Source organism: Herpailurus yagouaroundi, unplaced genomic scaffold, assembly GCF_014898765.1.
Source record: "Herpailurus yagouaroundi ecotype Mexico unplaced genomic scaffold, PumYag 253, whole genome shotgun sequence".
NCBI classification, from domain to species: Eukaryota; Metazoa; Chordata; class Mammalia; order Carnivora; family Felidae; genus Herpailurus; species Herpailurus yagouaroundi.
Genome location: NW_024412470.1, coordinates 288,985 through 313,626, shown reverse-complemented (window position 1 = coordinate 313,626; position 24,642 = coordinate 288,985). Strand labels below are relative to the sequence as shown.

Here is a 24,642-nt window from a genome sequence, read left to right as displayed (position 1 = left end):
TGAAAGGGATTGTTGTACCTCAGAATATTAGACCTGAACTTCCTACCAGTAAATGGGGAATAAAATGGAAAATTCCACATATGGGGCATATGGCTCCTCACCAGGATTTCACTAATGATGTTTTCTATATAAAGAATGTTTCATGTCAAAAAGCTTAGTGTTCCTTTGAAAGGAAGAAACCAGCAGTGGATTTTTTGGAAAGGTAAACTATCAAATGGATACTTTGATGATAATGGATAATTTCTAAAGGATCTATCAACCATTTTTGGCTGCAACTCAAACCTGGTAAAATAACAGGGTCTCTTGCTTCAATGTACTCATCAAATCTGTATATTTAAATTATTAGAAAATATGCATCTATTTTCCTACCTTTCCCCCCAAAAAATTATTTAAAGAGCTCAGATTTCAAGACTGAAAAAATTACATTCAACCACACACGGGAGTGTGAGATGAGAAATGTTTTACTTGATTTCTTTTTTTTTAACTTTATGCACCTTTCCTTTAACACAAATAACTGTGCAAAGGAATAATAAACGAAATGGGCTTTCCCCTGCAGAACAAACATGGATTTAGAATCCATTTTCTGGCGGTATAAGTGCCATTTGTGAATAACCTATATGTGACATAAATGTAGTCTGAGTACTTAACTTGGGGGTTGGAAGAGAACAAATCAGGACTCACATTAAGTTCTGTTGTACTGTAAAGTGGAAATAAACATGTTATATCCCATTAAATTAATAATCTAAGCATAACTAATTATAAAATGCCTGAGTAAATCAGACATAGTTTGAAGGTAAGGTCTCACACTTGAGTGTCCTCAGTGAATATGGAGAGAATTAAAAGAAACATCGTTTCATAGCCACCCTGAGCTCCTCTTCTCTCATTTTCAATCCAGGGGAAAAAAGTTAATGTATATTACTACCCCATTGATAAGTTGTACATAATTCTCTACAATTTTATCCTCATAGAAAATTGTGTACCTTTAGTCAAATAGGAAGAGTTCAAATTGGATTTTTGTTCCATCTTTTTAGAATTGCTGCTGTATCAGCCAACTCTAATTAATTTTACAGTTCAATCATGCAAAATTGCAGGCGTGTTTACCTCTAGCATTGATAACGCGGAAAGGAAAAAGGAAAGGAAGATGAATCTTTCTCAGTCACATTCCATATCTCTCTTCCTCTCACCTGTTTTTAACTGTTAGATTCTTCCTCTATTCTTCGTACTTGTAACTATACGGTCTCCCTTGGAATCCTCAAGTACAATCTCCCAAAGTATACAGCTCTCACAAAGTCTGCCCTCATTCAAGGCCTGTGCACCCACCAGTCTACGGATGTTTTTATTAGGTGTTTTGAAAATACTTCAGCCTCACTATTCAACTCTTAAAATCTCTCTCCTCACTTCCTAACTTACTTTTCTTTCTTTTTTTCCTCCTTCAGGTATAATCGTCCACCTCATCACCTAAACCCCAAAATGGGCCTTCTTGATGTTTCTGGTTTTTTTTTTTAGGTTGTAATATGTAGTTCTTCATAAAATCTTAGTAATTTTAAATCTTAAGGATTTTTTAAAAATGCTTTCTTCCTTTCCATCCCTTCTGGTGTTGCCTTAGTTCAGACTCCTATAACTTTTCATAATTTAGTCTTCCTGCCTCTAGTGATTTCTCTTCTTCCTCATATTCCCATTCCAATTCTTTCCTCCCTTTTGCCAAGTCACCTCCATAAAATCCCATTTCCTTCCAGGAAAAAAAAAATCCACATCTTCTTAGTGAAGCAAAATAGACCCCTCAAACTTTAAACTCTGCCCATCTGTTGAATCTTTCTGTCTTCCCCACATGCCCTCCAGTGTACCAGTCATGCTGAAGTACCTGGAATTCTACCATACTTACCCATATTTCAAAGACTTTGTGTGGCTTTCCCAAAGTTTTGGTTTCTTTCCCTACATTCTCACTAACTCAGCTAACTCCCAGTTTTTCAAACTTGGGCTCACATTTCTTCCCTTCTAGAATTCTCCTGCTTCCCCTCTATCCCCATATTACTCCCAGTCTGTGTTGATACCCTTCCTAAGTGCTCTAAAGCACTATGTTTCCTTTTCTTACAGCACTCAGCAAACTGGATTATAAATTTTTATTTGTTCATTTTTATTCACCACAATACTATGGGGTCCTTGAAGGGTAAAGACTATTTGTCTTTACCCCCACATCCACAGTGCCCAACACAGAAAGTGACACAAAATTGAGTGGAATGTTGGATGAATAAATTAACAATTAATAATAATCTAAAAGTCAAGGCCTCCGTGACATAAGCCAATACAGAATAGGGTCCCTTCGCTAGTTTCCAAAGGAAAGTCAATCCACAATAAATGTTGGGATTTTTGAATTGGAATCAAGATCTGTAGAGAAATAAGCAGGTAATATTGCATGGCACTCAAAACAAATTTAAAACAAATCTAGTAGACATGTCCCTTTTCTGGTAGCTATTATTGCAAAAGATCTACCAAGATTTCCTTCTGACCTTTTCTTCTCATACCTCTCATGTAGTTTACCTGCCCCCCACCTGCCTTCTAGGTGATTTCTCTCATGACCACCCATTTCCTTCCCTTGAGTTTTCTCAATTCTGTTCTTCTATTATATACGATAGGTTTTTTTCTGATGCCACCTGAGACTCATGCTCAGAGAGGAAGGCAGATTCTCCATTTGGGATTCTTAAGACATTTCACCAAAAGTGGGTCTTATTCTATCAAATATTTCTGGCAGTTGCTAAGATAATCATGTCCCCATGCCATTATACAAATAAAACCATAGTACTTAGTATTTTTTACACATTTCTGTTTCCTCTTATAAATCAAATCAATGGACACAGAATTATTACCAACATGACCAGAGCTTTCACCAACTTGTATAAATATCAAACTCAATTTTTATTTAAAACTTGAGGCAAACCCAAGATTTTGATTCATGTTATTTCATTAACTCTATATCCACAGGATGTATTTACTGATTCAAAGTGGAAACTAAGCAATAGACTTTCTAGCACCTTGGTGATTTTGTATACACCCTCCAAGGTGAAAAATATGGGACTCCAGGAAGCAGATTATGAACTAAAACTTATACTTTATCTCTTAAATCAACAAACTAATATCATCTTTGAGTCAGAACTCTAGATGATTGATTCATCTACCAACTGTTGGCAGAGAAACCCAGACATAACTGTATACTATGATTGGTGTATTTATCCAAGTATCTAAGAGTAAACTTTCAGAACAAAATGAACACTTTCTTCTCAGGAATAAGTTGTTCCTTAGAAAATTAGCAAGTTTGAGCCATTTAAAAATGTATCCTGATTCTTTCAGGATGTTGCTAAATAAATTGCCTTTGAATGTCCTGGAAATTTTTCTTTTAAAAGTGTTGAAATATTATCCCTTACTGGATAACTTACACCAGAGATACAATCAACCAAACACTATTGATTACAGGGAACCTAATATTGCATGAGTTTTTAAAAGCTGAAGAAGAGAGTAACAGTGTCTATTCAGAGCATACCTAGATGACAACATGAAATGGTAGGATTGATCTTCCTCATTGCCTAGGTTCTCCGTCAATATGTTTGTACATCTGTAAGAGTGCTTGAATGTTTGACCTTGAATAACAGTTGTTTGTGTGTATATTTTAACTTTTATGCAGAAGAGGAAATTCCTTGTAGAAACAAGCCAGAGCTTACTCATGTTTATATTTCTAGAATTAGAACTGCCTATAGTGCTTAACATAGTAATTTGCAGGAAGTATTTGCAATAAATTCATTTATTCAATATCAGTTAGGCATTGTGCTATCTATCCCTAAAAATACACTGACAAAAATACATAAAAGATTCCTGCCCTCGTGAAGCTAACTTTATATTGAAGCAGGAGAAAGAAGTAGACCATGCAGTGTTAACAACATAGAAATAATGATAATATCAAGAAAAAAAGATTATTGTGTTATGAGTGCTAAGAGGAAGTAGAAAAAGACATAGGATAGAGAAAAACTAGGTTATGATCACTCTAGAAAATGTTACAGTTATAATTAGAGAAGGTTGGTCAAATAAGATCTCCCTGATATGATTATAGTCACACAGGCCACTGAACTAAGAGGATAAATTGCCAAATTGTCATGTTGTCATGAACAAAAGTGTTCCAGGCAGAAGGAATGGAAGTGCAAATCTCAGAGGTGACGAAGAACAGGAAACATTCTGGGGATAGAAGGAGTCTCTTGTGGTTGGAGCCAGGTAGGCCAGAGCCAGAAAAAATGCAGGACTATACAGATTATCATAAGGAATTGGAATTGTGTGACTAATTTCAAAAGGGCTGTATATTTTACAAAGATTACAATAACTTATGTGCAGACTTTCTACACTTTGCAAAGGTTATGATGAAATAGAGAAGGGCAAGTTTTGAAACAGAGTCCAGTTTAGAGGCTGTGATAGAAGTTCATGAGAGAGAGCAACATAGCTTGGATCAGAAGAGGTGGACATAAAGGTAGAGAGAACTATGTATGTTCAGGGTAGAACCTGTGGGATTTGATGACACATTACACTTGGGGGTGAAAACAGTGAGAGCCTCAAGAATAACATTTTGTGGGTTTTGACCAAGAAAATGGTCCAAATTGGGAGAGGAATAGATTATAACAGAAAAACCAAGAGTTCTGTTTTGGATGTTTTAAGTCTTTCATACTTAATTAGTCATCCAAATGCAGGTGTCAAGTTGACGGTTGGGTTCATGAGTTTGAAACCAAGAGATAATTTCAGTCTAGAGATCCATATTTGGGAATGCTTGACATAGAGATGGTATTTAAAACTGAGACTAAATGAAGATCCCCTAGAAAGAAGGAGTAAGAAGAGGGAAGAATAAGGGAGAGGAGAGAGCCTAGGTCTCTGAAGCACCACATAATTTTGAGTTCCAGTAGGGAAAGAGGAGCCAGTAAATGAGAAAAAGGATGAAAAAGAGCATAGCACATGGTGTCAGAGAGGCAAAGGCAAAGTATGTTATTCGCTGAATTTAAAAATTCAGGTAAATACTGTATTATGATTACTTCTACATATTCCACATAAGTAGGTATCAAAGTTTAAAATTCCTGGATAGTCTTTGAGGCCCCTCGGTGGCTCAGTCGGTTGAGTGTCCCACTTCGGCTCAGGTCACAATCTCGCAGTCTGTGAGTTCGAGCCCCTCATCGGGCTCTGTGCTGACAGCTCAGAGCCTGGAGCCTGCTTCGGATTCTGTGTCTCCCTCTCCCCCTGCCCCTCCCTCACTCATTCTCTATCTCTCTCTCTGTCAAAAATAAATAAACATTAAAAAAATAAAATAAAAATAAAATTCCTGGATAGTCTCTCAGGTCTTGATTAAAGTCAGAGTAACAGCCAAGATAGAGAAATTTTCTACCACTTAATTGTCTGGCATTCACTTTCTAAAGGAAATTCACAAATGAAATAATCAAAGCATTGACAAATATATTTATACCCAATTGTCTATTTTACCTCAAAAGTATGGAAACTGTATTTTTTTGCTTTACCATGAAATTTTCTATCAGCAAAATAAAATTATCATAGTATGTGAGGTGATGGTGTGACTTTTGATAAGGTGTATATTTTACTCTAACCATAAAACCTCATTGTGTTATTTTTTCCAGGAGTTTGGGTGACACCTCGACACATTATCATCAATTCTACGACAGTGGAATTATATTGGAGTCCGCCAGAAAAGCCCAATGGCCTCATTTCTCAATATCAATTGAGTCGTAATGGAACCTTGGTTTTCCTGGGTGGCAATGAAGAGCAGAATTTCACTGATAAAAACCTGGAGCCCAACAGCAGGTAAACTCAAAGAAAACTTTACCAATCATATAGTTAGAATTTTACATTTTTCAGGGTTGAAAAGTGTGCATCTTTTTTTTTTTAATTTTTTTAAGTTTATTTATTTTTGAGACAGAGAGAGACACAGCATGAATGGGGGAGGGGCAGAAAGAGAGGGAGACACAGAATCGGAAGCAGGCTCCAGGCTCCGAGCCATTGACCCAGAGCCCGACGCGGGGCTCGAACTCACGGACCGCGAGATCGTGACCTGAGCTGAAGTCGGACGCTTAACCGACTGAGCCACCCAGGCGCCCCAAAAGTGTGCATCTTTAAATGAAACAATATTTTTCAGAGAGCGGGGAGGCACAAGTGAGTGAGGGGCAGAGAGAGAGAGAGGATCCCAGGTGCAGAGAGAGAGACAGAGAGAGAGAGAGAAAAGCAGTGCTCACTCAAAGCTGGTTCATGTTTTACCCACAGCAAGGCTTGTGCTCACCCAAAGCAAGGCTGGAGCTCACCTAAACTGGTACCCAAACTCACCTCACGTGGGACTTGAGCTCACAAACTGTGAGATCATGACCTGAGACAAAGTCAGATGCTTAAAGACTGAGCCACCAAGGCACCATCTAAATGAAACAATATTAAATTAATAGGTTAACTAATCTCCTCTTTCATTAGCCATTTCATAGCTGATGAGATCTTTTAATTCATTTCAGACATTGAAGACTTTAAGTGCTAACTCATTACTTTAGCCTTCAGAGTACATGACATTTTTAATTTATTTTTTCAAGTTTATTTATTTTTGAGAAAGAGAAGGGAGTGGGGGCGGGGGCGGGCAGAGAGAGAATCCCAAGCAGTCGCCACACAACACAGAGCCCGATGCGGGGCTCAAATTCACAAACTATGAGATCATGACATGAGCCAAAATCAAGAGTGGGGCACTTAACTGACTGAGCCACCCAGGTGGCTCATGACATTTTAAAAAAATGTAAGTAGTCTTCTATTTGACAGAAGAGCAAGAGGATTTTTAAGTATATAAAATACACAAAGTATTAAGTTTTAAAAATTATCAAATTATCTTCAAAAACTTGCATTCTTAAACCAGCAATAAAAGAGATTTAAGGAGTTTTGTTTGACATCAACTACCTTTTCTTCTAGAATAATGTTTTCTCTGCTTGCTACACTATATATAGGTAGAGTGATTTTAGGGGAAAAAGTTCCGCATATTTGCAATTCATTCCCATTCATTTCTCAGCAAAGACAAAATATATCTTCGATCAACAGATGTTTTATTGCAGAGAGTAGAGATCAATTCAGTTTTATTGTGGAGAGTAGCAGATCAATTTAGAAACATCTTCCTCTGAACATATTTCCCTGAACCCCAACCCATTTAAAAATGGGAAAGATTCGTTTGAATCCTCTACAATCCAGTGGCACACTCCAGGACTTTCCTGAAATCTTTATGAAAAGTTATTGATTACTAGAGGGCTAGGAATAAAGTGAGAAGGACAGAAATAAGGCAGTCTGGAGAGAATGATGCATGTTCTGAAAAAACTATCAAGTCAATAGTGAAGGTTCGGGACAAGGAGCAGAGAATTTGCATTTTGTCATTAACTGTCGACCAAACAATGGAGAGAAAAGCCAGAAATCACCGTTTGCATCTCTTATGCATTGTCTTATCACAATCCTTTCTTTTTAATATAGATACATTTATAAACTGGAAGCTGCAAATGGGGGTGGCAGCAGCCCTAGTGGTGATTACATTGTACAAACACCTGTATTCACACCAGAGGAAATCCAGCCTCCGTGTAATAGCACAGTACTCGGGCCTTATTCCATATTTGTAGCTTGGACTCCACCAGGTAAATAAATAAAACCTGTGTGTGTGTGTGTGTGTGTGTGTGCATGTGTATACGTAAAACATTTCAGAGAAAGTTCATTTAAGATAAGGATGGAAATGTCTGAATTTAGTAAATGAGAAGGAAATAATCTGTCTCCTGGGTAAATATAAACAGAATAATCTAAACCACATTGCTGAGTCTATACATATGTAAGTATATGCATACATACATATAGATGCAGATGTAGATATGTAGATAAAGAGACCTAGATACCTAGATATATACTTTCTATCAAAGTAATACTTTCTTTCAAGTACTCAAACCTGTCTCCTTATTTAAATGTATATCCAAGGTAAGTCGTATAGGCCTGAATGACCTAAACATTCATTCTACAGGACTTCCTAGATTGGATCATTGATGTTATATGATCTGGTCTTTATTACAGCAGTGAATAAGGAATTCAGAAAGACAACAGTCTACTCTATCCATGTCCCTCAGGTTGTGACCAATTATGGTAGCTGAGTTTTGCCTCTCTGAGCTGTATAGCCTCCATTGTGCCATTTAGTCACTAGCGACTTGCTTTTGTGGTTTAGTGTGTTATCGTATTTTGACGTAAGCATCATCTTCAGGTACAAATCTGATTGCATTACTGTGAAGTAAGGATTAAAGGGAAATCTCTTTGACCTGTCTTTAAACATAAGGAACATAGGGAAATTTTAAGTACAATGTGAAATGCATTAAAGTGTTAAATTCACTTCAAAATATGTGATTTACATTTAATATCTAATCATTAGATAAAATTGACACAAATTTCTATTGTCTCCATCAGAATAACATACACTGAAAATAATTGGTTAACAGCCATGTTGACCGTCGGTAGGTCCATTCCATAAAATAATTAGCATTTTTCACTTACTTGAACAATTATCTCTGTCAAAACAAAAGAGTTAAGCTGGCATTTGGAAGAAAAGCTTCCAAATTCATTCTATGTGGCCAGCATTACCCTGATACTAAAACAAGATAAAGGCACCACAAAAAAGATAACTGCAGGTCAATATCTGGTCTGATGACCAGAGATGCAAAAATCCTCAACAAAATACTAGTAAACTGAATCCAACAGTAAATTAAAAAAATCATTCACCACAATCATGTGGGATTTATTCCTGGGTCACAAGGTTAGTTCAATATTCATAAATCAATGTGATACATAACGTCAATAAAGAAAGGATAAGAACTATATAATCATTTCAATAGATCCAGAAAAAGCATTTGACAAAGTACAGCATCCATTCATGATAAAAACCCTCAACAAAGTAAGTTTAGAGGGAACATACCTCAACATAATAAAGGCCATATATGAAAAACCCACAGCTAACATCATCCTTAATGGAGAAAAACAGAACTTTTCCCCTAAAGTCAGGAACAAGACATGGATGTCCACTCTCACCACTTCTATTCAACATAGTACTGGAAGTCAGAAAGTTGCAGGATACAAATCAATGTACAGAAATCTGTTGCATTTCTATACACCAATAATGAAGCAGCAGAAAGAGCAATTGAGAAAAAATCTCATTTGCAATTTCACCAAAAATAATAAGATACCTAGGAATCAATCTAACCAAAGAGGTGAAAGACCTGTATTCTGAAAACTATAAAACACTGATGAAAGAAATGGAAGACAATATAAAGAAATGGAAAAACATTCCATGCTCATGGATTGGAAAAATAATATTGTTAAAATGTCTATACTACCCAAAGTAATCAATACATTCAATGCAATCCCTATTGAAATACCAACAACAGGGGCACCTGGGTGGCACAGTTGGTTAAGCGTCCGACTTCAGCCAGGTCACGATCTCATGGTCCGTGAGTTCGAGCCCCGCGTCAGGCTCTGGGCTGATGGCTCAGAGCCTGGAGCCTGTTTCCGATTCTGTGTCTCCCTCTCTCTCTGCCCCTCCCCCGTTCATGCTCTGTCTCTCTCTGTCCCAAAAATAAATAAACGTTGAAAAAAATAAAAAGAAATACCAACAAAATTTTTCACAGAACTAAAAGAAACAATCCTAAAATTTGCATGGAACTACAAAAGAATCTGAATAGCCAAAGCAATTTTGAAAAAAATAAAGAAAAGCAGAGGCATCACAATTTCACTTTGTTATATTGGAAAGCTGTAGTAATCAAAACAGTGTGGTACTAGCACATAGATCAATAGAACAGGATAGAAAACCCAAGGAAAAAAACACAATTACATGGTCAATTAATCTTCAACAAAGAAATGGTGTTGGGAAACAAATGGTGTTGGGAAAACTGGACAGTAACATGCAAAAGAATTAAACTGGACCACTTTCTCACACCATATACAAAAATAAATTCAAAATGGATTAAAGACCTAAACATGAGCCCTAATATCATAAATATCTTAGAAGACAGCACAGGTAGTAATTTGTCTGACATCAGCTGTAGCAACTTTTTTCTAGATAGGTCCCCTGAGGCGAGGGAAACAAAAGCAAAAATAAACTATTGAGACTTCATCAAAACAAAAAGCTTCTACACAGCAAAGAAAACAAACAAAACTAAAAGGCAACCTGTAGAATGGGAGAAGATATTTGCAAATGGCATATTCAATAAAAGGTTAGTATCCAGAATATATAAAGAACTTATAAAACTCAACACCCAAAAAACAATCCAATTTTAAAAATGGGCAGAAGATATGAACAGACATGTCTCCAAAGAAGACATACAGATGGCCAACAGACACATGAAAAGATGCTTATCAACACTTATCATCAGTGAAATGCAAGTGCAGTTATCACCTTACACGTCAAAATAGCTAAAATGAAAAACACAAGAAACAACAGTTGTTGGCGCAGGTGTGGAGAAAGGCGAACCCTCTTGCACTGTTGGTGGGAATGCAAACTGATGCAGCCACTGTGGAAAACAGTTATGGAGGTTCCTCGAAAGTTAAAAATAGAACTACCCTAAGATCCAGCAATTGCATTATCCGGTATTCAACCAAAGAATAATACATCACTAATTCAAAGAAATATATGTACCCCTATGTTTGTAGCAGCATTATTTACAATAACCAAGATATGGGAGCAGCCCAAATGCCCATCAGTCCATCAATTGATGAATGGATAAAGAACGAATGTATATATATTGTCCATCCATAAAAAAGAATAAAATCTTACCATTTGCAATGACATGGATGGAACTAAAGAGTATAATGCTAAGTGAAATGCCAGTCAAAGAAAGACAAATACCATATGATCTCACTCAGATGTAGAATTTAAGAAACAAAACAAATGAGCCAAGGCAGGGATGGGGGTGGGAGTGGAGAAAGAGAGAGAGAGAGAGAGAGAGAGAGAGAGAGAGAGAGAGAGAGAGAAACCAAGAAACAGACTCTACTATAGAGAACAAACTGATGGTGACCAGAGGGGGAGGTGGTGAGGGACGGGTTAAATAGGTGATGGGGATTTGGTTTTTTTTTTTGCAGGTTGAAATCATTTTATAAGATAAATCTATGATTATGCAACATTTCTATTATTTTTTTTCTTTTTAAGATGACTACTTTTTATTTTTTAAAATTTACATCAAAATTAGCGTATAGTGAAACAATGATTACAGGAGTAGATTCCTTAATGCCCCTTACCCATTTAGCCCATCTCCCCTCCCACAACCCCTCCAGTAACCTTCAGTTTGTTCTCCATATTTATGAGTCTCTTCTGTTTTGTCCCCCTCCCTGTTTTTATATGAGTTTTGTTTCCTTTTCCTTATGTTCATCTGTTTTGTCTCTTAAAGTCTTCATATGAGTGAAGTCATATGATTTTTGTCTTTCTCTGACTAATTTCACTTGGCATAATACCCTCCAGTTCCATCCATGTAGTTGCAAATGGCAAGATTTCATTCTTTTTTATTGCTGAGTAATACTCCATTGTATATATATACCACATCTTCTTTATCCATTCATCCAGCAGTGGACATTTGGACTCTTTCCATACTTTGGCTATTGTTGATAGTGCTGCTATAAACATGGGGGTGCATGTGTCCCTTCAAGACAGCACACCTGTATCCCTTGGATAAATACCAAGTAGTGCAATTGCTGGGTCGTAGGGTAGTTCTATTTTTAGTTTTTTGAGGAAGGTGATGGGGCTTAATATGACTTGTGATGAGCACTACGTGACATATGGAATTCTTTACTCATTATATCATACACCTGAAACTAATATAACACTTTATGTTAGCTAATTGGAATGAAAATAAAAACTAAAAACAGGTAATATAGTCAAGAAAGTAACATACAGGCCTAATATATAAAACTTGAATTCTCATAAACCAAGAGCCTTCTGATGTCCTAACCTAAGATCAAAAACAAAAGGGCCTTAATTTGGTCAAATTCACAGGAGAAAATTTATCAAGAGCTTTATAAGTAAAGAAAAATGTAAGTCTCTCCAAGATATTAAATATAAATGATTCCATCCACCTTTGTTTTAAAATATAAATATACAACACATTAAATTAAACAACAGAAAGGAACAATCACTGGTGCCAGCCTGTGTCATAAAGTGCTATGCTCCTTATCTCAGTCTTAGGAACACAGATCTTCTTGAACTCTGTTCTTAGTTTTGATGGAATAAAACACATATCTTCTGCTGTGGAAAATGTACAAACTTGAATATCCCTTTACAGAATCAACGTCTCCTTGCATGGAACAGCATTGCCATCTCGCCATCTTTTAGCATATTTCTCCTTGGCATCTTTACAGTGCTGTGGTGCTTTTGTGCCATGAAGTAAAATCAGGCAGAAAAGAGCCAGTCAGAGACCAGATTTAGCCTATCAACCAGAGATTTCTCAGACTCAGACCAGGGTGTTCTACAACCCAAATTGTCAAAGGACAGTAAGAGAAAGTCCAAGATGATAAGCAAAATTAATGATTTCCAAGCCATGTGATGAGGAAGTTCCATGGCTTATCAAATCTCTTGTCATTTTAACATTATTATACACATAAATTGCCATTGCTAATCTGAAGACCTTACACTCCGTAAGGACCTGAAGACAACGGGTGTGAGATGAAAGAGAAAACCGGGATTCATAGCCCAGTGGTTCCACCTGTGAGCTGACTTTACACAAGTCAGACTTTCTCCCTGAGTCTCTGTTCTGTGCGTCTGTAAAATGGAAATAGCGATAGCACCTACACTTGGGTTGTTGCAAAGATTACAGGAGGTAATTTATATAACTGGCAGACACTGTGTAATGTTCTGTAAGTAGTGATGGTTCTTTGGGGGAAATTATTTTTGTCTTCAATTATTTATTTTGAAAATGTATTTGCTTCAGCATTTGCTAGGTTCCAAGCCCCCTGGTTTTAAAATGATAAAACTGTGCACTGCAGGATTGTGTTTGTAAATTTTTAAGACTTCTTTAGAATTTCCCTGCATTTTGTCATTTTTCCTTTGAATTCAACATCATATTTTTATGCTTAGGGTATAATGTTTCCACTCAGAAAAGAATTGTTGTGGAATAAAACACGCCTTCTGCTTTTTTAAATGTAACCTTAACTCTTGTCTACCTCAGGCTTTGTGGAAATTGTTCAGTCTAGTGCAGCCTAGGGGATATCATAGAAATGCCTCACACACTAACTCTGACCATGTAACCAATGGTTAAAAAATCTATAATATCCAGACCTGTCAATCTTTTAGTTTCAGATGCACAAAATCCATTACAGAAACCCTGTAATATATGGAAAGATTAAAATCTTAAATTAAAGTTTTTCCTGGTGCCTAGAAGGATTTTGAACTCAGTAAACAGGCAGATGATTTTGACTTGTGTATAATCTACAGTTGATTTTACTGGAAACTACCTCATGCTGTGTTTTGATTTGGATAATAAAAACATTTTTCTGTTTCTGAATAGTCACAAATATATGTCTTAAACAGAAAGAAAACAAACTTGTTATAACCAGAGGTTGTTTATTTGCTCACAATCAAGAGCTTTCTGGGTATTCACCATACCCCCCTGCCATTACAAATGATGACATCATAAGCGGAACTGAAAAAAATGGCTAAACATTCCATCCCTATAGTTCCCAAATCTGAATGAACATTAGAATCACCCAGAAACCTTTTGCAAAGACCAATTCTCAACCCCAAGTTTACTGAATAAAAGTCTCTGGGGATGAAGTTAAGAAATCTAGATTTTTTTTAAGTTCCCCTGATGATTTTGATGTGCTTCAAATTTAATAGTCATGAATCATACACCAAGCAAAAGTGGTCAGTTACAATATTTCTTTGAAAACATGAATCAAACCACTTTCTCTTGAATGTGCAAACCCAAAATGGGGGTTCAGTTAACTGTTTTTTTTTTTACACGTATTTTGTTTTGTGGTCAGTGTGAATAGAGTGACTTTACACAGGTAAGTTGCTGGGGGAAAAAAATGTCTATGCGGCTGCTTGGCAACAGAACATTACCTAGGCAATTAAGTGTGTTTTCAGCTTATAAATTATTGTTTCAATGATATCTATAAATTAAGTCTTAATACATGTTTATAAATCCTACCAGAAAAGGAAGTGAGGCCCCGGGAATGTGTGAGAATATTCAGGGGAAGTATAATTGAAACACTATTGACAAATATCATTTATATGCATAGTATCACTTGTTTATATTTGCCATTTGTTAAATTTCTAGTATATGCCAAACACTTTGATAAGCACTTTCCTTGCTTTACCTCAGTTAATACTCATGCAAACTCTAGGTGACAATATCATTATCTCCATATTAAGATAAGAAATTTGAATCTCGGGGCACCTGGGTGGCTTAGTCCGTTAAGCGTCCGACTTCAGCTCAGGTCATGATCTCACGGTTCATGAGTTCGAGCCCCACATTGGGTTCTGTGCTGACAGCTCAGAGCCTGGAGCCTGCTTCATGTTCTATGTCTCCCTCTCTCTCTGCCTTTCCCCTGCTCATGCTGTCTCACTCTCTCTCAAAAAGAAATAAACATTAAAAATTAAAAAAAAAAAAGAAAGAAAGAAATTTGAATCTCGAAGAAGTGATATGATATACTCAAGGTTACACAGCAGAGCCGAGATCCAAATTCAGGTCTGTTCTCTACAACTGCCTTGCGAATGCAGTCTCTTGAATGCGTGTCTTTGGCTTAACTCTGAGATCCAAATCAAACTTTTTATTTATTACCCAACGTCTTTCAGATTTGGGATACAGCAGCTCTGCTCTTTGAAATAGTAGCCCAGAGGGCCAAGCAACAGAGCTAGGTGTTGGCAAAAACCAAATGTTTTTGGCTGGAAATGTCAAGATCAGAAGAATTAATTGTGGAAATGGTGAGCCCCTAAAGGGAAAATATCTACCTGGCAATAGTTTTCTCCTGTGGCGTGAAGGAGCTAGTAACCAGAAGTCTTTGCCTATCAATCCAAAAGTCCAGGAAGAATAGACATGACTTAGCAAAGCCAGATTCCAAATGCAGAAAGATTTTAGTAAGGTGGGAGAGGGAGTCATTTCTCAAAAGTCCACAAAAAGAATATTCAAATACTATTTTAAAACCTTGGTAGACATTCTCTTACCTTCCAGTAAACCCTGGTTCCCTTTCATATCATTATTACTTGATAAGATAAATGTCAGTAGTAAGATTATCAAAATACTTCAATTGCAAGCTCTAGAAAATCAAGATTTCTACTCTTTTGTATATCATTTGTACCTCCAAATCAGATGGTGCACAAATAGCATATCTTTATAAAATGTTTGCTGAATTAATGAAAGAACAAATAGTGAGTAAGCTTCTAATATTCATCATTCAGTTGAGTATAAATAAATTTTGGACTTTCTGCTGCTTAAAATTAGTCAAACACTTGGTTTCCTTTAGAAGCCTATCCCTCCCTCCACAGTAACTCAACCTCAAACACACATGGACATGCACAAATACATATTTGTATATTCACACATACACAAATACATATATCTTCTTTAAAGACAAACAGGACACATACACATATTTTCCAAATGCTGTATGTCATCTTCTGGATACCTATCTTTTTTTCCACTTATTTCTGAAAAGGAAATCCTGGTTTCTAGGTGGAACGGGGTCAACCATTTAATTTTTCTGGGGCCTTGGGCTAGTTGCACAGTGTCTCTGAACTTCAGGTTTCTCATCTGTGAAAGGGGATATTAAATGCTTACCTTGTACTGCTGTTATGCAAAGTCAGTGAGAGAGCATGGGTAAGCATTTAGTGGGCACTACCTGGATGCTAGCTATTATTATTCAAGCTACAGATGTCAGCCACGCTGGTTTATCCCTAACCATTCCTTCTCACCTTTTACCAGCTCCTGACCTCAGGTCAGGACTTACACATTCATATTAAATACAGCAAAGGATATATGTTCAACTAATGGGTAAAAAATCATAGAAAATGAAGAAGCAAATATTTCATGTAACATAAATGGTTTACTCAGAATAAGAATAGAGATATCCCTGCTGTTTCAGAAACCAAACATTCAAAATTATTTAAACCCTGAAGGTAATAATGAGTCTTTCTAATTTATCAAGGTGATGACTATATTTTGAACTATTCTAGCCCTTCATCATGTTCTAATTAACAATGTCACCGCATCCAACACACTTTTCTCACTAAAGATTGTGTTATTTGGGTTTCATGCATAATATCAAAATACTGGTTCTTGTCCATTAACATTCATCTCTTGGTCCATTAAAGAAAAGAATTAGCAACAATTCTTCTATGAGAAATCATTTCAATTAACATTTCTTAGAAATAAAAAGATATTGGTTAGGAATAAAAATGCTTTTTATTAACAGAGTTTTGATAAAGGGTATTTAGGCACAATATAGTGTATCCACAGACATTAGGCATCTTGGTGGTCAGTTAGCTCATCAACAGCAGTGTATTAGATCAGTTACTAGCCATTTAAAGCCAAAATAGGCATTAAGCTTTCTAAAAAATTTACATCACATTAATTGGGATTCAACAATAACAATTATTTCAATTTTCTTATAAGTGCAAAACCCAAGCTGAACTTCAGAAGAAAGTGTAAATCTCGTTTCAATGATTTACATTTTATGTAGAAGAGTGTTAAATCCGTCTTTTTTCAGCTAAATTGAGGTATAATTGACAAATGAGATTATAATATATTTAAAAAGTACAATGTGGTGTTTTGACATATATACATTGTGAAAGGATTCCCACCATTGAGTTAATTAATGCAAGCATCATCTCACATATTTATTTTTTGTCTTTTTGGTGAGAATACGAGTTCTACTCTCTTAGCAAATTTCAATTATACAGTACTGTATTGTCAACTATAGTCACCATGTTATATCTTGGATCCTCTAACCTTATCCATCTTATAAGTGTAAGTTTGTACCCTTTTACCAACTTCACCCTATTTCCCCCATCCTCCAGTCCCTGGAAACTGCCATTCTACTTTGTTTCTAGGAGTTTGATCTTTTTTAAGATTCCACACATAACTGATACCATAAAGTTATTGTATTTGTCTGGCTATTTCACTTAGCATAATGCCTTCCAGTTTCATCCATGTTGTCACAAATGGTAGTATTTTCTTCCTTTTTTAAGGCTGAATAATATTCCTGTGTGTGTGTGTGTGTGTGTGTGTGTGTGTGTGTATTACATTTTCTTCATCCATCCATGGATAGGCACTTCAGTTGTCTCTGTAACTTGACTATTGTGAATAATGTTGCAATGAACATGGGAGTATAGATAGCCCTTGAGATAATTATCTCATTTCCTTTGGCTATATACTCAGAAGTAGAATTCCTGGATCATATAGTAGTTCTATTTTTAATTTTTTGAGGAACCTCCTTTCTGTTTTCCATAGTAAACTGGAAATATGAGTTTGCATTCCTACCATCAATATACAAACATTCCTTTTACTTTACATCTTCACCAGTATTTGTTATCTTTTCTCTTTTTGATAATAGTCATTCTAACAGGTATGAGATGGCATCTCGTTTTTCATTTGCATTTCCCTAATCATTAAGGATGTTGAGCACATTTTCATGTGCCTGTTGGCCATTTGTCTGACTTATTTGGGAAAAAAATGTCTATTCATAGCCTTTGTCCATTTTTTAATTAGTTCATTTGTTTTTTGTTATTGAGCTGTATGAGTTCCTTATATATTTTGGATATTAGCCCCTTATTAGATGAATGGTTTGCAAATACCTTCTCCCATCCCACAGGTTGACTTTTCCTTTTGTTGATGGCTTCCTTTGCTGTGCAGAAGGCTTGTAGTTGATGTGTCACACTTGTTGAGTTTTTTATTTTGTTGCCTTTGCTTTTTTTATTTAATGAATTACTTGCTTTACTGAGTTCTTATATGTAGTAGACATTTTTCTCAGAAATTTACATGTATCTCATTTAATGCTTTTAACAACCTAATATAGTATACCCTATTGTTTTGCCCATTTTACTAATTAGAACAAATCAATATAGATATTACCAAATTTTGTAATCTGGGTTATTTTACACGTAGGTGTTAGAACCAACCCACAATGGATCTGACTCCAAATTCTGTAGTCAAAATTACTGTTATATTTTCTCAGCATTTTTCTACATAAACAGTGCCCAGTGCAGACTGCAAATGATTTTTTTCTAACTTCTACTATGATCCAGTTCAAAAGCTAAAAAATAACTTTGCTATAAATATAGCAAATATGAATGAGGACAATGTAATTCAAGAGCAGCCCGTCCAATAATACAGTAGGAGTGTTTTATTTGTAGCTTAAAACTCCATGAGATATAACTCACTAGCCTTTGGGTGTATTGATTCCTGTCTTCATTTTAATGAACATAAGAATATTTGCTGAGCCCCACTCAGGAGCAAGGCATAATGCTAGACACCCTGAGAGCTACAAAGAAGAATGAGTCCTTGTCCTTCCTGTCATGAACCCTATTATCTATTAGGGTAGAAAGGCCATAAAATGATAAATATTATACAAAGTTATGTAAAATTTCCATATAGTTGGAATGGATGTATGTTTAAGAGAGTCTTGTTTCCCTTCCAAACTTCCAAAAGGGCATAACCAAAATATGCCTACCAAAATATACAAGCAAGAATTTAGGCTGATATGTTCAGAGCATTACATTAAGTGCAACGAATGTTTTGAAGCAAATGCAGCTACCAAACCGAATTAATAGTTTTCCTCTTAGAATTGTTGCTGCTCCAGCTCCTAAAAAAAGATTTTTAAAAAGGATTATTTGATTGACTTGCCCCATTGTAAAGTATGCACCTGCTGTGAAATGAAGCCATGAAGAAAAAAAAAAAGTTGAATAATTTAACTTTTTTATTTGTAAAGATAATCAGGGTTTTTCTGATTACATCTTAACTTCATAAATGTTAAATAACCTATCAGCATCTAGTTGTTGTAAATTATGAAAAGGAGCCTTGCAAGGAATATTAACCAACGAAATCCTTGTTCTTTAGTGAACAAGAAAATGTGTTATGGCAGCTTGTCATTGTGCGACTGGTAACTTTGACACCAAATAACAAAACTGCCATTTGCACTTAGGGTAAATTGGTTCACTTGAGCTTCCACTGCTCCTCTTGCTCTGACATAAATTTATGAACTCGGGAACTAACCAAGTCGTGTGGCTTCCCAGCTGACTTTAACAAATATGCCCATTTCATTTCATTTAGTCATCAGAATACCAGGGGGCTAGGTCGTTTCAGACTCATTGCAGATGGTACAGGGCTTCCAGGAACACAGGAAGCTTTCATGTCACAGTCCTGTAAATGATGACAGTGGAGGGGCCCTCTTTCCTAAATACATGTCAGTGTTTGACATGCTCACAGCTTCAAGGAGCATTTTCTGTTTCAACACTTCATAGGTATATGTAAAGGACATTTATTTCCAATTAACCAAGACGTGAAAAATACATTTTCCAGGTCCGTGCCTTGACTGGCCATGTTTAAACCTAGACCAAGGCTATGTCTATATTTGAAATGTAGCAGAAGCGCAATTGTGTTCCTTGACCCCCTAGGAGTTCTGTCCTTCTAAGCAGAGAAGTTACTGGAAGCAGACCAGTAGCTATAGACTGAAGACATATGTCAGATGAATTGGAGAAAAGACTGTTCTAAATTACTGCTAGAATTGAAAAATAAAACATCTTCATAGGAATACAGTTTGATTGTATCCAAGTATTCATAAAAAACAAAATTAGAAAAGTATTGTTATAAAGATATTTACTTGACAGAATATAACATTTACTTGTAATTGGAATAGAAACAATATAAAAGGTGAGTTCAGAGTGTTTGAGGACACATAAAACTTTGAGAGTCATAGTTGTGGGTTTCGTTTTGCATTTTGTTCCATTTCGTTTTGTTTTGCTGAAATGTCTGCCATTTATTCAGCATTTTCTATGTTGCAGGAAAGCACTAAAATGTTTTACATGCATTTTCTAATTTAATCCTTATAGCTCTTTATGAGATGGCTGTTAGTATCATCATTTTAGAGATGAAGAGGCCGGTGTTCATAGAGGTTAGGTAACTTATCAGAAACAAATAAGGGCAGAGGAGGGATTTGATCTGTTTCGTTCCATTCTGTGGTTTGTCTAGTTCAACATGAACGATGGAGTATTTTTCACATGTGTGTTTGTCAAACTTTTCTATAAAATCTACCCTAGAAACAGAGAAGAAAGAATGAAAATGCAATCCCAGGAGGTCTAGTAATAGCCTAAAGCAATTACCCTAAGCTTGTGATTTCTTCAAGGTCTTGCTTTTTATCTTAAAGATTCATACAAATTTGCCATTGTATTCCAATGCGTTTGTCTTCATCCAAACCTTAGTGTGTTTTATAATTTATCATTAGGGGAAAAATTTGTTTTTTACTAATCTCTTTGGGTAAAGAGTAATATGCTGTTATATTTCAAGATACTAGGTTGCTCTGGAGAAAGCTGACCCCAATAATAGGTTCAATGTCCAGGCAATTCTTTCTGTCTTCATTTTATTATAAATATGTGGGTACAAACAGCAACCTTTTTCCCCCCCACTGCTTTACAGACTACGTCAGGGTAACAATAAGGAGAAATTCCCAGCATGTGAGGTAGAATACTGTGCCATTCCGAATGAATGGAAATTTCCATAAACATATTTTATTGCTGAGATGTCCACCTGCAAACTGAGAAAGTCCCTGATCCGCTCTTCAATCTTTTTTACTACTTTGAACAACAATCTCCAAAGAACATTTTTAGTGGGGGGAAAAAGCCTGATTATACTGTTCTTTATTCTACCTCTAATACAGCACATAGGTTTTCCTTCTCCATTAATGAACCGAGAGTCTCAAATGGTCCCTATAATCAACTCTCTTCATCAACTCTCAAACTTCATTTTAATTATAGCAGTCTTGTTGGAAGCAGTAAAACCATTCCCAGTTTTGTCTTACAGTTCAGAATTAGGCCTTAAGAACCTTTTCTAAATAAACCCATTATGTGTATTCACGAAGCCATTCAAGAGAAAAATAAATTTATTTGAATTTTCTAGGCATTAATCTTTGTCTTTATATCTTTTTCCTTCATGGAAACAAAATAACATAGAAATGCCTATTACTTGAGATTCAGCAGAAACGTGGGCCCAGCCAAATTTTCATCCTGTATCTATAGAAGATTACCCATGATGAATTCATTTTAAAGCCATAGTGAACAACTAAAATTAAGTTGTGTTTTGACTGCATCATGAGTAGGACTTGTTCAACACACTGATTTTGTCAGCGTAAACTCTTTCTGTTGTCATATGGTTAGTTCTGAGGTAACTTTAGAGTTAAAATGACTGACTAGTAAAAGTTCTAATCAGTCAATAACCCTATAATTTTCTAGTCTGGGCCTTTTTAGGAAGAAAAATCCATACCAAATTTTTGTGAACAAGGAAAAGTGGGATTCTGCTGGTTTCCATCACTCAGGCAGTGGGGCCACGCATTTCCCAAATTTTACGGGTCAAACTGATATTCCAGGAAGAGGTACCATGTTTGTCCTTCTCTTGAAAATACTTCAACACAAGTCCACAAACATCCAGGGTGTGTGTGGTTCAGTTTTGGAAACCTGCTCTTCAGAACTTTAAATATTCACCTATAATTTTGTTCCATTAGTGGGAATTTTAATTTTTCCATCACTTTTTTTTTCCCAGACCTTGAATCAGTGTCCAATACCTGTTCTTTCTGGGTACCCATGTTATCTCAAAATTATCCTCTCCTTTCCCCCCCCAGTTGTCCTAATCCAAATCTCCATTACCAAGAGAGAGCATAATATAGAGAGATAAGCTTTGGTATCAGATGGGCCTGAGTTCAAGTGTGACTATCCCAATTAATCAATGTGCAATCTGGAACAAATTGTTTGACTCCCCCAAGCCCTGGTTTTCTCATCTTAAAAAAAAAAAAAAAAAAAAGTAATACAATTTACTTTACAATATCGTCCTGAGGTTTCATTCATTCAGTCAGTCAGTTAACCAACATTTGTTGAGCTGCAACTTTGTGCTAAAATCTAGGCGTTGGAACCACACTGGGGAGTACAGAGTCCCTGACTTTATGAAGTTGACATTCTGGTAGTAGTAGATAATGTATGCTGTCCTGCATAAAACTGGATTGCAATGAGATGGCTATTCTTGTTTGGGTTATGGCTGCAACTGAGTAAAAAAAGGCAGGGTCTACTCTAAAAATCTTACCCTAAGGGTTTACTCTAAGGCCTGTCTGTGCCTTAGGAAGACAGAAAGGAAACCCAAGAAGAATAGGTTTGGGAGTGGAAAATATAGTGATTCTGCTTTAGGCCTGTTGAGATTGAGGACTCTGTAAAGTAGGCTGTTGAAAATAGAAATCTGGAATGCAAGAGAGATATAAAGCTGGAGATAGAATTTAAGAATCAATGATAGAATAGCAGTAATTTAAGCTATTAGGACAAAGATAATTTAACGAGGATGCTCCAATTTAGAACAAAAATTCCCAGTCTGGGTTCAGCGGACTCTAGCATCTTTCCAGGAAACAACTCATCACTGCTGACTGTGATGCATATATCCTTCAGAGACTCCTTATTTTCATCCATCCTGCACCAAATCCTGAGAGCTTCTCTGGCTTTTACTGGTTCTTCCACTCCTTATACATTGGGGGTATATCTACAAAAAACCTTCATTTTATTTTTTTAGACCTCATTTCTCAAGGGTTATTGAGTCCTGTTCTGTTGATTTCATTGTTTCTACAGCCAAGAGAAACATATTTAAACACTACAAAGGCAAGTAATTAAACCCACAAATGTTATAAGCTATCAGATCAATGAGCAAGCTTAGCGCGAAATTCCCTTATATTCTTCATTCGAGGCTCATAGACTCTCCTTGAAAAAAAAAAAAGTCCATGTTGTTCATGACCAAATAAAACTTACAGGCATTTAATTATATGACTAGATTGTGAAGAGGCTAAGCTGACAAGACCTTCTTTCTTTAGGAAGCATTGTGAAAAATGACAGTTTTTGAACCCAAATTTCATATGTATTTAGGTCCATAAGTCTCCCTGACAAAGTGGACTGTCCTGACTCAATAATTAATGCACTGGGAATTCTCTAGGTAGACTATGATTTGGATACTTTATGGGCTATTATGTCAAGGATCTGTGTCAGACTGGATGCATACACAATGCCTACAGAAAAATTATTGTCACAAGCAAAACTGGTGGGGTTTTTTATGTACTTTAAGAGTAAGTAAGCCTAGCAAAAATATATGACACCATTTCTAATTCCCTTGTATTTTTTAAGAAGTGGAACGTGCTTTTGTTTTTATTTGCCTGTGGAGTATCCCTTTGAATAGAACTATTATATATACTTCATTTGTTTTTGAAAATGGGTGATACACATTGTTTTACTTCTGGAATATACATTCATGCAACTGTTCATTGCTACATTCAGTAATACTTAATTTAAACTATTTTAAAGATAACATTGCTTTTAAAAGACAAATATTTGTTGGCCATTTTGTATAGCATACCTTTGTGTTTTCTCTTTCTCTCTCTTTAAAGGGATCCTTATCCCCCAAATGCCTGTGGAGTACAATGTCTTACTCAATGCTGGAAGTGTGGCACCTCTGACCACCTCTGTTGGTTATCATCAATCCATCCTTCTGGAAAATTTGGCTCCATTCACACAATATGAGATAAGGATACAAGCGTGTCAAAATGGTGAAAGTCTTTCAGACACTTGTCCTGGGCTTTTATAAAAAAAGCATTTTGTGAAAAAAAAATTCATTAAAAAGGAATAGATTCTTAATTCAAATACAAAGACTAACATATCATTTCTTATTTGTACTGGACTGTTTACCCAGAAAAATCAGAGCCTGCCATTGAGTGAAGCATTATGCATTTCTGCACATTAAATCATGAATATTTAAATATATTAAAATGGTGGTTTTGCAAAGTCTTGTTTTATAAGGCCCTTTAAAAGAAAAACACCTAGATCACATAAGGAATCATTGGTAATATAAAACGAAATAAATATTGTGAAATTTTCAAGAAAAGGTACTCAGTTTGGTTTCAGTTTTATTTGGGGGTGAGGGGAGGCATTATGTATAAGCTGAGTTACGCTCAAATGAATCTTACGTATTTTATGGTGCTTCCCTGAACCTTATCTCATATACGCAGCTTGTCACCCTGAGTTCTATGGCATAGGCTAGTGGTCTATGAAATCATCATCTATCTGAGTGGTCTTGAGGAAGCGCCTCCCTCAGTCCCTTCATCCTTCCAAATGTTACATCATATATTGATAAGAGAAGAAAAGATGTAACTCGTATTGGTGTGTAAAACATGTTGCTTCACCTTAAAGCGATGTCCCGATCTTATACTCAGCATGTGGCGGCAATCCCGTCTTACATGTGCTTAGGAACTTCTATTTCCAAATGAGTATCAGTTCCCATGGAGTTGGTTAGAATGAGAGGTCTGCGATTTTGCTCTGCCTCATCTCCAAACTTGAGTCCATTTGCCCACTTCTCTCTA

At 36.1% G+C, this 24,642-nt stretch overlaps 1 protein-coding gene across 5 annotated transcripts in view; it reads left to right on the top strand.

Annotated features, from left to right (window-relative positions):
• The window catches only part of USH2A (usherin), a 751,068-nt gene that overhangs the window by 601,094 nt on the left and 125,332 nt on the right, over positions 1–24,642 (top strand). For 4 of the 5 annotated variants that reach the window (XM_040461002.1, XM_040461003.1, XM_040461000.1 and 1 more), the window contains exons 57-59: positions 5,655–5,838; positions 7,519–7,676; positions 23,674–23,832. In XM_040461002.1, the coding sequence (XP_040316936.1) occupies positions 5,655–5,838; positions 7,519–7,676; positions 23,674–23,832 (501 nt within the window). The remainder of the gene's footprint in view (positions 1–5,654; positions 5,839–7,518; positions 7,677–23,673; positions 23,833–24,642) is intronic. The other variant, XM_040461001.1, reaches the window with a different exon arrangement.